Raw genomic sequence first — 15,334 nt, 5'->3', positions numbered from 1 at the left:
CACCCTTGCAGGGCTGTGAGGAAAACATTTTGTAATTCATTGCACTACACAAATTAGAGTTGTTATTGTTGTCTTTGTGATGTGTGTAAAGTATATGTGGAATCAGTTGTAGGGGGTTTGGGTTGATGCTTCCCTGTGGGACAGATGAGTTATTAGCTTTTTCTGAATAGAGAAGGGATTCTGCAGCTGTGCTGAATTTCAGCCCTGCCATTTCCCAGTTGTTCTGAATCAGAGCAAGTCACTTTTTCTCTAAGCCTTACTTTCCTCATCTGTAAAATGGGAACGCTCATCTTTGGACCACCTGTCTTGCAAGGGTAGTAACTTAAGGTCATCCAGGAGAAAGTATAATACAGTAGATAGAGAGCTGATGTGGAAGCCAGGAGGACGTGTGTTCAAGTCTCACTCATGACATACTGCCCTTGTCACTTAACCTGGGGAAAGTCACTCAAACCTCTTAGTGCTCTAGGCCATTGGTGTCAAACTGAAATAGAAATGGGGGTCACTAATCTGTATGGAAGGACCCCTGCGTGCTGTCTTTGTTTTAAAATGTAACTATTGACGTTTTATTGAATTTTTATTTATTACATTCAATATTTCTAGTTACATTTTAATTGGTGTGCCTTACACTTCGGCTCCAGGAAGCTCTCTAAGACTAGAGGAAAGGTTGCAGAAGAGGTGCCAGCCTGCCTTGGTAAAGGGAGTTACCTCACCTGGGAGTTCCCTGTATCATTGAAATCACCAGTCCAGTCTCAGGCCTAAGGCCAAGGAGCAAAGTTGACTTATGACCTTGGCTGTAACCCACTGATCTAACTAGTTTTCTCTCTTCCAGGAGTTGATCCGGAACAAGGCACGAAATGGGCAGAATTGTGCCCTCCTGGAGCAGGCCTATGCAACTGTGTCTGCCCTCTCCCAACGGGCTGAGAACAAACTCCATGTGTCACTCATTGAGAACTACCCTGGGACTCTGGAGGCTCTAGGGGACCCCATTCGCCAGGTCTCTTGGGCTGGGATGGACTGGGCTGGGCAGGATTTGGGGCAACTAACCTAGCTTTTGCCCAAGGACATAGCTTACTGGCCTTGGTCTAGTCCAGGGACCTTGTGGGCAGGAAAAGATTAGTGGATAGCTCAGCATCTGGCAAAGTCCTGTAAGGCAGGACTTATTGGATTGACCCAGACAGCTCTAAAACTCTGGACAGTGGCTAAGACAAAGCCCTGGGGAATTAGGGACCAGGTTTTGGCCATGAGATGCTCCTTCCTGGGCTCTGACCCTTGCCTGTCAGAAGCACCCCTCTATATGTCTATGTTTGTGCACACAGGTATATTAGATATAGATGTTGACGTGTATATGCCCTTTGGTTCAACAACATTTATCTAGCCTCTACTGGGAAAGACTTAGTGCTGGGTACTGGGAATATAAAAAGAAAAACTATACAATCCTGTCCTCAAGGAGGCAATCTAATATAGGAATGTATTGTGTATGTACATATAGACATATGAATTATATATGTTGGATACAGAAACAGGTATGTATGACTTAATCTCTGAGTCTCAATTTCCTTCTCTTTAAAAAGACAGAATCAGAATAGCTAGCCTCTAATATCCCTTAAAGACATAAATTTCTGGTCCTATGTTTGTTTGCATCTATGTTCATGCTGGTATATGAGACCTCACTCTGGATTCAACATGCCTTTCCATCCTTACTGAAGACTGAGCTCTTTGTGAGGGAAGGAGCAAGGGGTCTTTTTTTTCTTTTTCTTTGTATCCCTGGTACTAAGGACAGTGCCTAGTACATAGTAGATGCCTAATAAATGCTTAATGATGGATGAATGGGTGGATGGGTGGATGGATGGATGGAAGGATGGATGGATAGATATACTGAATGCTCCAGGCAAACTAGACTCCTTGTCATTCCCCATACAAATGTAATGCTTTCCCATCCTCCCACCTCTGTGCTTTTGCTCCTATTATCCCCATCACGTGTAGCTAGAATTCCTTCTTCCCTCCCCTCCCTCCCTCAATACACTTAACCCTGAAAGCCTGGCTCTTCTAAAAAGGCCTCCCATTAGAGCCTAATGGCTAATGATAGTCCCTGTCAGACTTTACCTAGCGTTTGGTCTGCCCTTCTGTAATGCACTTGTCTCATAACGTTTTGTCTAATCTTCCCCTACTAGACAAGGCTTCATGTGAGCAGGGACCATCACTTATTTAAACTATGTGTTCCCCCCATTGCCAAGCACAGGCATCTCAACATACTAGACATATTAAGTAATTAATAAATTTAATAAAGTGACAGGTAAGGTCATAAAGATTAATAGAATAATAAAAATTAAAAGTAAATAAATTTAGCTACAGTGAATGTCTGTGAGAATATATGTATATCCATAGACTTGTGTGTACGTATAATGTGGGAGTTAATTGTTTGGAATCATTTATTGCATATTTAATTTTTCTAATTGTGAAGCTGGACTTTAATAGAACAAAACTAGGTGGAGGAAAGGGATGGGAGGGCTCTAATTAAGCATCCTAAGAGCAAGGAAGTGGCTGCATTAATTAATTGGTAAAGTGAGGTCTAGCAGCACCATGTCGTTACTGATCTGTGTACATATGTGCCTGACTAAGCCCTCTAAGTGTTTACTGTTTAGTACTTTGAAGACTCTGAGACACTGTTTGGCTGTGTAAAGGCTAATGGGATGTTATGTGGTAATTTGAGGGCTGATGGGACTCCCAGACTGACTAAAGACTGAAATGGCACTGCCTTGGTTGTTTGATGACTGATGAGACTTTATTCAATTATCTGAGGCTTGACGGGGGCAATGCTTGGTTGTAAATGGCTACCTGGTACATGTGAGCGAGTCCTCTGTTCTGACCCTTCATGTCCTTGCTCTTTACTCACAGGGTCACTTTATCGTGTGGGAGGGAGCCCCCGGAGCCAGAATGGGCTGGAAAGGCCATAACCGGCATGTCTTCCTTTTCCGGAACCACCTGGTGATCTGCAAGCCCAAACGGGACTCCAGGACAGACACTTACAGCTATGTCTTCAGAAACATGATGAAGGTACGGAGGATGCTGAAGCCTCCCTCCCTGCCATGACCCCCTTGCTTCTTCCCCAGCCTAGAGTCTTCCTGCCGACCCCAGAGGTCTATGGTACATATTGACAGTGTCTATGAATAAATACTGTGCCACTGCCCCTTTTATCCGGATGGGACACACTGAAACCCCTGGGGGAGCAAAGGGACATGCCCCAGACCAAGGAGCCAAATCATAACAGAGGCAACTTTTGAGGGAGCAAGATGGGGCTGGGAGCTCTGCTCTCAGTGTTTCATTTGCCAGAGAAAACTTTAGCAAACTTTAAACTTTTAAACTTTAAAACTTTAGCCCTTGTGTAGAATCCATGCTGAAAGGACCTGAAATTGTAGAATTTCAGAAATGGGAAGGACCATAGAACACAGAACACAGAATGTCTGAACTATAAGGGATGTCAGAGATAGAAGGAATCTTAAACATAAAATGCAGAGCATAGAATGTCAGGCTTGGAATGACCCTTAGGGACTATCTAGTCCAGCCGCCTTATTTTACAGAATAGGAAACTGAGACCCAGAGAGAGGAACTGACCTCAAAATCACATCACCATAAAGCACAAAGGCCAGATTCAGACTTCCATGTGTACAAAACAACATGGCATTTCAAAGGCCATGCATTGCTTGGAACAACATCACCTGTGGCTTCTCTTATAGACAGACAAGGGACAAAACATTTCTCTGTTATTGAAATAGAGCTGAAAGGAACCTGTAACTCACAAGCCAGACTGCTTTCCCTATATAACAGCTGCATCAGTTTCCCCACCCCTCTTTCCCCCACCATATTTACCACCTGTGTGACCTTGGGCCTCACCTCCCTAGGCTTCTGTTTCCTCATCTGTTAAATGAGGGGGTTAAGCAAGGTGGCACAGTGGCTAAAGTGCTGGGCCTGGAGTCAGGAAGATTCATATTCAAATCTGGCCTTAGACACTTAATAGTTGTGCGATCCTGGGCAAATCACTTAACCCTGTTTGCCTCAGTTTCCTCATCTGTAAAATGAACTAGAGAAGGAAATTGCAAACCATCGAGTATTTTTGCCAAGAAAACCTCAAATGAGATCAAAAAGGGTTGGATACAACTGAACAACAAAAGTGTGTGTGTATGTATATACACATATAATATATACACACATGCACATATGTGCATCTGTGTGTATACCCAGAGATATACATGTATACATAGCTACAGACATATATGTGTGCATTCATGTCTCTATAGATTAGGTGGCAGTGTATAGAGTGCTGGACCCAGAATCAGGAATACCTGAGTTCACATGCAGCCTCAGACACTCATTAACCATGTGACTCTGGGCAAGTCCCTTAACCCTGTTTATCTCAATTCCTCAATCCATTAAATGAGCTGCAGAAGGAAATGGCAAACTATTCTAGTATCTTTGCCAAGAAAACCCCAAAAGGGGCCACAAAGAGTTGGACAGGACTAAAAAACTGACCAGACAAAAGTAATGAAGCAGGTTGGCTCAAGGTCCAAGCTAAGTAAGCACTAAGGACTCAGTGAGTGAATTGGGTCATTTTCTTGGGCAATCCCAGACTCCTCTGGTGTTCATCTTGTGACAAGCACAAGGCTTGGATTCAGAGACCTAAGTTCGAAATCTGCCTCATTTACTACATGACCCTGGGCTAGTCCTCTCTGAACCTGACTTTCTTCATCTATAAAATGGGGATAAAATAGAAGCACCCACCGCACAGGATTGTAATTAGGATTGAATGAGATAATATATGCCAAGTGCTTCAGAAATCTTAAAGCGTTATATGAATACTGTTATTCTGTCTAGCCTAAATCATCTGATCTCCTCTTGGATCCATCAGTCCTGAGTGAAGACAGAGAGTGGCAGGCCTAAGGATGGGATACAGGTCTTCAATTAGAAATTCCCTCAGGCTCAACTCCTCCTAAAAAAGTAGGAGGATAGAAGGAACTTTATTTCTCATATTGATCCTGTCCTCCCCAATCTTAGCTAAGCAACATCGATGTGAATGACCAGGTGGAGGGGGATGACCGGGCCTTCGAGGTCTGGCATGAGCGTGAGGACTCAGTTCGCAAATACCTGCTTCAGGCGCGCACTGTCATCATCAAGAACTCCTGGGTGAAGGAGATCTGTGGTATCCAACAACGGCTCTCCTTGCCTGTCTGGAGTAAGTAGAGTGCAACCAGCAGGATGGAGGTGGGGGTGGGGTTGTGTGAAGCCCAAATCCGGATTGGCAAATCTGTCTTTTTTGGGGATTGGGAATTATTTGGATAATTGAATTCCCCCCATAACCCCTTTATGGGATGGTTTGTTGTGGAATGGCTGAGATGTCATGGATTTGTTTGATCCCGCCATGTTGGAAGATGATTGAGTCTGTGCTACGATAAATCTGTCCTATGATGGAAAGGATACTAGTTGGGAACCCAGGAAACCTGGATTCAGATTCTCACATCTGCCGCTGTGAGGCAGATCTCATTACCTCTCTGTGCCTCAGTTTTCCCATCTAAAATGGGGATAGTAAAATTAACACTCTTCTACCAAAGTCCTATTCTGATTACACTAAAGTCATCGTTGATTGTAAGTAACCATCCAATCAACTGAAAGCTATGCTATGGGAGGCCAAGTCTTGGTAGGTTCCATGTTGCTAGAAAGTCCAGTGTATGCCTTCCAAAAAAGTAACCTAGGTAATAGGGGCTAAAAGGCTGTCACATAGTAATGAGCTCTTCAAGCTACAAAGGGTGACTCACAAAGACCATCTGCTAAGGTGTGGGGATATGCATACATGTTGATAGAATTGTATCTCCTGGAAAGATCAAAGCAAATCTTGTACTACCTCTCAGCCCTGATTATTGGGAGAACCTTAGATCCTAGAATGTCAGAGCTGTAAGGGGCCTTAGGTGATAGAATGTCAGAGATAGAAGGGGCGTTTAGACTCTAAAATGCTATGGAGTTGGGACTATGGTGAGCACTGGACAAGAGGAAGCCATTGTGGTTTTTAAGCTTGGGGGTATGTCATTTTCATAAAGGAAATGATTGAGGCCACATACTCTGGATGGATGGATGGACAGACAAATGGATGGATGGATGGATGGGTGGATGGATGGATGGAGGGCAGTTCAAAGGCAATGACTCTAGATGAGAGGTCTTAGAATTACTCTTTTCTAAAACAAAAATGACTGGCTCAAAATTCCTCCTGGTGACTGGGCATGTCTGTTGGCATGGACAGACTTTTGAGTTTACTTCCTAGAAAACTACTTCTCCCTCAAATGTCCTCACATCTCATGTGTGTTTTCAGATCCTCCGGACTTTGAGGAAGAGCTAGCGGACTGCACAGCCAAGCTGGGTGAAACTGTCAAGCTGGCCTGCCGGGTGACTGGGACCCCAAAGCCCATCGTCAGCTGGTACAAAGGTAGGAGGACTCTTAGATGGAGCATTAGGGAAGAGGGACCTTTGGGATCTCCTGTCTTGAAGTCAAGCAGCTCTGCTCCATGACTGTGACCCTAGAGCCTATAGCACCTGCAGGCTAACCTGGTGCCAATCAGACCTCAGCAGCACCGAGGAAGGTGCAAATCCTGCCTGACGTGTATTAGCCAGGTAAAATCATTACACAGGTAAATATAGTAGGTAAAAGCATTTATCTACCCTGAGCCTTAGTTTCTTGTCTGTAAAAAGAGGTATAATAAAATCCAGTAATCACAAGATTATCACGAAGGTCAAATGAGACAACATGTAAAAATGCTTTACAAGCTTTGAAATTCTGTCTAAAGCACTGTTCATCATCATCACCATTTCTTTATCCTCACAACGCAGCATTCACCATGCTTGAGGGAGTCCATTCAAGAGAGAAGCAATTGATGTAGTACAGTGGAGAAAATACTAGCTTTAAAGTCAGAGAACCTGGGTTCAAATCCTGCCTGCCACCTAGTATCTGTGTGACCTTGAGGAAGTCCCTTCCCTTCTCTGGGTTTCAGTTTCCTCATCTGTAAAATGAAAGGATTGGATCAGATGGTCTAAAAGGTCCATTTCAGTGAGGCGACATAGTGCAGTAGAAAGATCCCAGGACTGGTGGAAAGGAGACCTGGCTTGCGACCTTGGCTCTGGGACTTATGGGGAAGTCATTTTTCTTTCCCCAAATCTGGATTTCCTCAACTATAAAGTGGGGGCAGGGGTTTAACTAATTCCTGCCATTTCTACGTCACAGTTAGAGAGCAAACATAACTGTCATAAATGATTGAGGGCTGAGTCAAAGTAACTCAATTTGAATACCAACCTTCATGTTTACTAAATGACTTCCCCTGACTGACTCAATTTCCCCATCTGTAAAATAGCACTAATAGTCCTTAAACTATCTCACAGAGTTATTGTGGATAAAAGCACTTTGTAGACATTAAAGCGCTCTAGCAGGGGTCCTTAGCCTTTCTTTGTGTCATGGTCCCCTGGCAAAGTATAAAATACAATACATAGGATTACAAAGGAAACCAATTATATTGAAATAGTTATCAAATTTTTTTCCAAATTCATAGACCCCCAAGTTAAAACTCCTACCTATAGGAACAAGAATTACCATTAGCAAGGATAACAGCATCACATCATGATCACAAAAAATGGTTAAGAAAATGTAACATACACAGTAAGTGGGAGGAATTGTGATAAAGGGAAGCCAGAAGCACTGGTCAGCTAGAGTATATTCCAAGGCTTCACATTTCACCAGTAGCCCTGTGTCAAAACAGGAAGAGCTCTACACTTAGAGTCAAAAGACTCAGGCCCCTATCCCAGCCCCACCACCAACTAATCATGTGATAAATCACGGGCATTTAGAAGATCTCACCTTCAGCCATGTCCCAACCCCACCACAAGCTGCCGGACCATGATGACTGACGTTCCTTTCTTTATGCCAGATGGAAAACCAGTGGATGTTGATCGTCACCACATCTTCATAGAGGACCCTGATGGCTCCTACGCCCTCATCCTGGATAACCTGACGGGTGTGGACTCAGGACAGTACATGTGCTTTGCCGCCAGTGCGGCTGGCAATGCCAGTACCTTGGGGAAGATCCTTGTGCTGGGTAAGTCCACTAAGAGGCTCCTGCAAACTTGCTAGCCAAAGGCTGTAGGAGTAAGGGACTGGCTGCTGCCGGTGAGCTGGGATTGCAGGAGCACTTGGAGAGAAACCCTCCCCCAAAACAACCATGTTGGTCTAAGGAGAGGCTACAATTTCCCCCAAAATCTGCCTTGTAGAAACCTCAGGTGGAACCTCTACTAGTGATCATTTAACCATGTTAACATACATAAATACTTAAATGTGTGTGCATATACTGTACATATGGAAGGGAAAGAAAAAGAGGGGGAGAGAGAATTTAGTCCAACGCCTCTATGCACACATATAACATGTAGACACAATGTTATATGCATGGGGTAACACATTATATATCTATAATCTGCATGTCTGTATGATATGGAAGTAATCAGGCATCTGATTGTTCTCTAAGCAGATCTAATTCCTCCACTATAAGCACATTGCTAGGCATGGAGTTAGAGAATTAAGGCTGAATATTGACTTTGTTACGTTGTGACCTACTATATGGGGGCAGGGAGAGAGAAAGTGACTTTAGTCAGTGATCCCTAAGTCACGTACTCTCCATCTCTGGGACTCAGTTTCCTCATTTGTAAAATGAGGGGATTGGACTAACTGAGCTTTAAGGTCCTTCTGGCTCTGAAAACCTATGGTTTCATGATTCCAAGAAGCTTCATTTTAGGGGTATAGCCCATATCTGGACTAAAGTTTTACCTTCTCTGCTAATATGCAAATACTGAAAATTCCAACAATAAATCAACCAGCAAGCATTTACTAAAAGTACTATGTGCTAGACAAACTTGAAACTGCTACCTTGAAGGACCTTACATATTATCATGGGAGGATATATACATGCATGTGTGTATACATACAAGTATGTTTACACCTGTATACATGTCTATATACTTATGCATGCCCATATACATTTACATACATGCATGTGTGTGTTGTCCACATATAATATATATACATGTTGGTTGTGTGTATACATGGATATATGTATGGATTATATGGAGCTGGGTTATTTGAGAATCACTCCTTTGGGTTAAAGCATGATGGTGTTAGAATGCACACATCTCTGGCCCAGTTAGCACATTAAATCTTGCCCAGTCACATTCACCTCATTGTGCATGAATTTAGTCATTTCCCAAGATCATCTTTGGGTGGGGGAGGTGTAGTGAAAGCAAGAAGGGACTGGATGCCTAAGGAAGGGGAAAGAGGGAAGTCAATGCTGGGTGATAGGGACCCTGCAAAGGGGGAGAGAGAGAAGACAGACACTTTATTTCTTTCTTGACTTGCAGTACCTCCTCGATTTGTGAACAAAGTTCGAAATGCCCACTTTGTGGAGGGTGAAGATACTCAGTTTACATGTACCATTGAGGGAGCTCCTTACCCGCAGATCAGGTGGGTCCCTCAAATGCCTACCTTTGGGAAACCAAAAGGGTGGTCATCATCCTTTTCTAGAGAACTGGGGAAACAATTCCTGGGCAGTTCAAAAGAAAGAGTAATGGGGGAGAAAGACAGCAGGGGAGATACAATAATACTGAATTGAACTAATGATTTCATTAAGATGCCGATCACAGCCCCTTTTCATCTTCCCATTCCCATCAGTCCTTCCCCTTCTATAAATCTTCTATAGATGATCTATCCAAAGTGCTGGTAGCTTTCCTCTAGTTCTTAAAATATCTCAGGGTGACCAGAGTGGTGCTCAGTCTCTCTAATCACTATCCCTTATTCATGCTAAATGAGTGGTCCATCTCCTTGTCCAAAGATATCCCCTCATAAAATAACAGTGTTTCTTGTCTTCCATCCACACCTGAACTGTCCAGAAGTCACATTGGGAGTTGCCTCTCAGGAAAGATATCTTTGGGCTGGAAATGATTCAGAAATGGACAGTTCCAGGAATCAGTAGAATCTAATGAGGATTTCATTTTAATTCAATTTAAAGGCTATTGTATGAGGATAGGGAGAAGGTTAGGATTCCTTGGTTGTAGTGATCTTCAAACTGAGGGGTACAAGATTGAAAGCAATAAAATTGGGTAGGGGTGGTACGAGGTAACACAGATCCTTTACCAGATCCTAGCCACTAGAGCTCTATGCCCTCAATATCCCCCCAAAAGGTAATTCAAGACACAATTATAAATAATCTCAAGACAAGGATAGATCAGTATCTAAATAGAGGGCATTCTGGACTGTAGCAAGAGTGTGAGGAAAGGTAGGAATGGGCATTATATGAGATGAGATCAGCCTGGATGAAGCAGAAGGCTAAGGGTCTGAGCCTTCATCTTCCCCAATGTCTCAGATCTGGGTGTGGGTTTGCAGTATCTTCAACTGTACCCACTTTGGACAGGTGTCAGTGTGGACTACTCCTCATGGCTTTCTATCCACAGATGGTACAAGGAGGGCACTCTGCTGACCGAGAGCAGCAAATACCAGATGTTCAATGAACCCCGGAGTGGGGTGCTGGTACTAGTGATCAAGAAGGCCTGCCAGGAGGACATGGGACATTACGAGTGTGAGGTGAGTATGGGAGGCATTCCAAAGCTCTCTCTGCTTCCTTGCTCTGGAGCAAGAGGAACTGGGTTCAGATAACACCTTTGATGCTTACTTCTCTTTGTGACATTGAGCGAGTCACTTAATTTCCTTGGACCTCAGTTTTCTCATCTATAAAATGGGAAGGTTGGATAAGGCGTCCCCCAAGGGGGTCTCTTACAACTCTACATTTATATCTGATAATTATGATCACCTCCCCAGGACTGAGAGGGCAGGAAGCATAGTCCTGTGACATGCCACATTTAAACAGCACTTAATATTCAAAGTGTTTTTAAATCTCTGATGTCATTTTAGCCTCAAAACCATCCTGCTGGGGGGGGGGGGCAGTGAGGAAGTCCTATAGGATTATCACACTCTGTAAATGAGAAAACCGAAACCCAAGAGGAGAAGTTACCTTGCCTAAAGTCAGATAACAAGTTAACATCAAATCCAGGATTTTTTCCTCTTTCAAAGTATGTCTTGGTGACTCCAATAGACCTCAGGTCAGGGGTTTTTAACCTTTTCAGTGTCATTTGTGGTGAAGCTCCTAGACCCCTTCTCATACGAATGTTTTTAAATGCATAAATTAAGAAAAGAAGGAAAAAGCGTGTACTTAAAAACATGCACTTAACTAAGTGCTGGGCACATAAGATATCCATAGAATTACAAGGCAAGCCAATTCTGTTAAAATACAGGGGGCAGCCTGTGCTCATGTGTGGGTTAGCAACTAATCTAATAACTGATACCTAGAGTGGTGATGCTAGGTGACTAGCAGCACCACAATGCACAGAGCTCTGGACTTGGAACAGAGAAGATTCATCTTCAGAGTTCAAATGTGACCTCAAACACTTACTAGCTGTGTGACCCTGGACAAGTCACCTAATCCTGTTTGCTTCAGCTTCCTTATCTGTAAAATGAACTGGAGAAAAAAATGGCAAATCACTCCAGTATCTTTCCCAAGAAAACCTCCAATGGGTCACAAAGAGTTGGAGACAACGGAAAACTATTGAACAGAGCAGTGATGAGCATAAATGATATTTCTAGAATTCCACAACAACTGCATTATGACATGAAAATATCTATGGTTCCTATTGGGGACAAAGTTACAGATACTGCTAATACTATTGTACCTTTGTTACTTATGTCTATAAGGAAAAGTGCTAACTTTCAGATAGAGGTCAGTGAATATATGAAAGTGTCATCATTTTTGTCCCATCCAAGTTCACAGACTCCCTGAAATCTGCCCCAGGACCCTTTCGCTGTCGCTGGGCTCCAGAGGAAGAGTTTCCGAAGGATACCAATTTCTAACATTTCCCTTAAATATTTTCAGCTGTCAAACAAGCTAGGATCGGCCCGCAGTGGAGCAGAGCTGTTCGTGCAGAGTACAGCCTTACTGGCCCAAGAGAAGAGAGGAGAACAAGCCATCAGCATCGAAGGTAGGATTCCTCCCGTCGGCCCACTCCATAAGTATCCTGCTGAATTTCCCCTCCCATCAGCTACAAGTACCGACTCTATTCACCAGTTCTCCTATGAGGTGTCTCCCCCATGGGCTGGCCTCAGCCATTGTGTAACATGAGCATGGGGGCTCTCACCACCTCCCCCAATGCAACCAATCGCATACAAACCCACCTTTGCAGCTCCAAAGGAGCTTAGTTCAGTTCAACTAATTCTTTATTGAACTGTTGGACTCCAGGTGCCGTGGCATAGGGTGCAAATGGAACGGGAAAAGGACTCAGTCTTGATTTATGGTATATACTTGGGTTAAACACAGAAACACACCACTGGTAGATAGCACAATGCCACATAGAGTCAGTGAGCAAGCTTTTTTATCTAGAGACCTGCCGTCTGCCTGTGAGCAGTGTATCCATCAAATTTAATTCAAGAAGCAGTCTGCTGTGACCTGCCTGATCAAAAAAGGCATCCTGGAGAAAGGGCACTCTGAATTTCAAGAGAGAGAGAGATGCTAATAGCTGAGTGGATCAGGAAAGAGCTCACAAATAAGAGGGTACCTGAATTAGGCTTTGAAGGAAAATAGAGATCTTATCTGACAAAGATAAGTGCCTTTATGCAAAGCCACCAAGAGGAGAGATGGAATACCATGTATCTGGAACAGCTACAATGCCAGTTTGACTAGAGAAAAGATTGTATAAAGAGAATAATGTGACTTTAAGATGGAAAAGTAGATGAGGGCTGGATTGTGAATGATTTTAGATACCAGGCTAAGAATTTTGTATTTTAACCTAGAGGCAAACGGAGCTATTGAAGATTTTTGTGTTTTGGGGTGACATGATCAGATCTGTGTTTTAGGAGTGTCAATTTGCCTGCTGTGTGGACGGATTGGAGAAGGCTGAGACTGGAGGCAAGGCGACTGATTAAGAAGCTATTGGAATAGTCTCAGTGAAAAGTAATAAAGGAGATATCGTGGGTGTAGCAACGACAAGACTTGGAAACTGCCCTTGAGAGTTGAGGGAGAAAGAAGAGTCACTGATGACTCCAAGGTTGTGGACCTGGGTGAACTAGAAAGATGGCGGTGTCAGTAGAAATGAAGACATTTAGAGAAGGGTTGGCTTTTAAAGAGAGAACAACTTCTGGTCTAGACACTTATGGGACATCCAAGATGGCCAGCAAGCCATCAGTCATACAGGCAGCTGGGTGGTACAGTGAATAGAGTACCAGGACAAGTAACCAGAAAGACCTGAATTCAAATCTGACCCCAAACACTTACTAGCTGTATGGTCCTGGGCAAACAGAGAGCTCATTTGACTGCTCTTTACCTCAGTTTCCCCATCTGTAATATTAGTGGTACCTACCTCACAGGGTTGTTGTGAGGATCAAATGAGACACACTTATATAGTGCTTAGCACAATACCTGACATGCATAGCAAGCGCTGTGTAAAGGTTAGCTATGATCCGGCACTCAGTACAGTGCCTGGCAGATAGTAGGTGCTCAGTAAATGCTTATTAATTGATTGCCTGATCATTATGGACCTATAGTTATGGAACAGATAGACTTGGGATTCATTTGCATAGAAATTATAAATTAACCAATGGTAACTGATGAGATCACAAAGGAGAAAATTAGAGCAAGATAATAGAAGAGTTCCCCAGACAGAGCCTGGGAGGTTCCTCTCACTTAGAGAGAGCGAGGGGGAAGTTGACCCAGAACAAAAGAGGCAGAGGAATGATCTGACAGAAAGGAGAAGACTGAGGAACCAAGAGAGGCAATGTCACAAAAGCCAAGGAAAAGTCCAGGAGAACAAGGAGGAGTAGGGAGAGGCATGGTGTTCACCAACATAAAATGGCTGCTTTTGTGATGATATGAGGTCAGTACCCAATAGAGGGTGCAAACAGTAAGTGCTATCAGTTCGGAACAGAGCAAAGTAAGGGGCAGGGGGAGTCAGGGAAGGAAGACCTCTTATGTGTCCCGAACAGGGAGCCTACACACACACACACACACACACACACACACTGAATTACCATAGTGGCTGTGTCCAAGAGTGGAAGAGGTGCTTGAACATTCAGAAACTATGGCTGGGGCACCCATGAAGGAGATTCAGAGGAATTCAATAAACATTTACTAAGTTGCCACTGTGTATAGAGCACAAAAGTCACAGTTTACATTAAACACAATCCTTGCCCTCGTAGAGCTCGGTGCCTATTAGGAGCTATAACACACAAAGTTACATGGTAAATGCATTTGAGATCTATAAAACAAAGCCACATTGGGGGGATCCTTGTTGAGAGGAAGACTCAAGGAAGGCTCTCTGGAGGAGGCAGCATCTGAGTTGGGCTAGTCAGGCATTCAGCAAATGAAGTGCAGAAGAAAGGCACTCTAGGAACAGATGACAGGGTCAGCAAAGAGCAGAGGCTATGCTCAAAGGATGCTGAGTTACCCAGCTTATCTAGAGCACAGAATTAATGAAGAGAAGTCATGTGAGATAGTTCTGGAAACATAGGCTTGTGTCATATCACAAGGGGCCTTAAGTGCCAAGGCAAAGGAGTCTGAACTTTAATCAGTTGGTAATAGGGAGCCACTGAAGATTTTTAAGATTAACATGACCAGATCTTCATGTAAGAATGATTCTTCTATCAAAGGGATGAAGATTGTACCCTCATCTTCAGAGATTCAGGGAGAGCTAATCAACCTCCTTGCTCTGGGATGGTGGCTTCAGGAAACCCTTTGATGTTTAAGGTGGTTTCTTTACAGGGGAATCTCACTGACACTTATCATGCCACCTTAGACAGCTGCCATATTGGAAGACAGATTCAGAGCCCCAGAAGACTAGAGTAAGCATAAAATACATATAAAGGAAAAACCAATTGCTGAAATCCAGAGTCCTGATCAAGAGAGGAATCCCATGTGGTGAACCTCAGTATAAGACCTTGAGAAGCATGACAGCAATGGGTACCAGAACCACTATATAGGGAGGTCTTTAGACAAAGGTTAGATGACTACTTTTAAAGGGAAGCATAGCTGGGGATGCACAAGTTGGATGGAGAATAGGCCAGATGACTTCTGAAGTCCCTTTCAATTTTAAGATTCTATGAAAATTCCATTACCTTGGAGGAAATGAGATCTCCCCCCTGCCCCCACCAGAGTACTAGAGCACAAGTGTTCTAGCATAGGCTACACCACCTACTAGGGGTTTATCAAGGGTCTTTCTACAT

At 43.5% G+C, this 15,334-nt stretch overlaps 1 protein-coding gene across 16 annotated transcripts in view; it reads left to right on the top strand.

Moving 5' to 3' along the window:
- OBSCN (obscurin, cytoskeletal calmodulin and titin-interacting RhoGEF) overlaps nucleotides 1-15,334 on the top strand; it is a 322,112-nt gene that overhangs the window by 235,066 nt on the left and 71,712 nt on the right. For all 16 annotated transcript variants that reach the window (XM_072652736.1, XM_072652782.1, XM_072652744.1 and 13 more), the window contains 8 exons: nucleotides 830-994; nucleotides 2,896-3,054; nucleotides 5,050-5,227; nucleotides 6,356-6,469; nucleotides 7,959-8,126; nucleotides 9,436-9,538; nucleotides 10,525-10,654; nucleotides 11,997-12,102. In XM_072652736.1, coding sequence (XP_072508837.1) covers nucleotides 830-994; nucleotides 2,896-3,054; nucleotides 5,050-5,227; nucleotides 6,356-6,469; nucleotides 7,959-8,126; nucleotides 9,436-9,538; nucleotides 10,525-10,654; nucleotides 11,997-12,102 — 1,123 coding nt within the window. The remainder of the gene's footprint in view (nucleotides 1-829; nucleotides 995-2,895; nucleotides 3,055-5,049; nucleotides 5,228-6,355; nucleotides 6,470-7,958; nucleotides 8,127-9,435; nucleotides 9,539-10,524; nucleotides 10,655-11,996; nucleotides 12,103-15,334) is intronic.

The sequence above is a fragment of the Notamacropus eugenii genome, chromosome 1 (assembly GCF_028372415.1).
Source record: "Notamacropus eugenii isolate mMacEug1 chromosome 1, mMacEug1.pri_v2, whole genome shotgun sequence".
NCBI classification, from domain to species: Eukaryota; Metazoa; Chordata; class Mammalia; order Diprotodontia; family Macropodidae; genus Notamacropus; species Notamacropus eugenii.
Note: the sequence above shows the minus strand (reverse complement) of the source record. Positions and strands in the feature narration are given on the sequence as shown.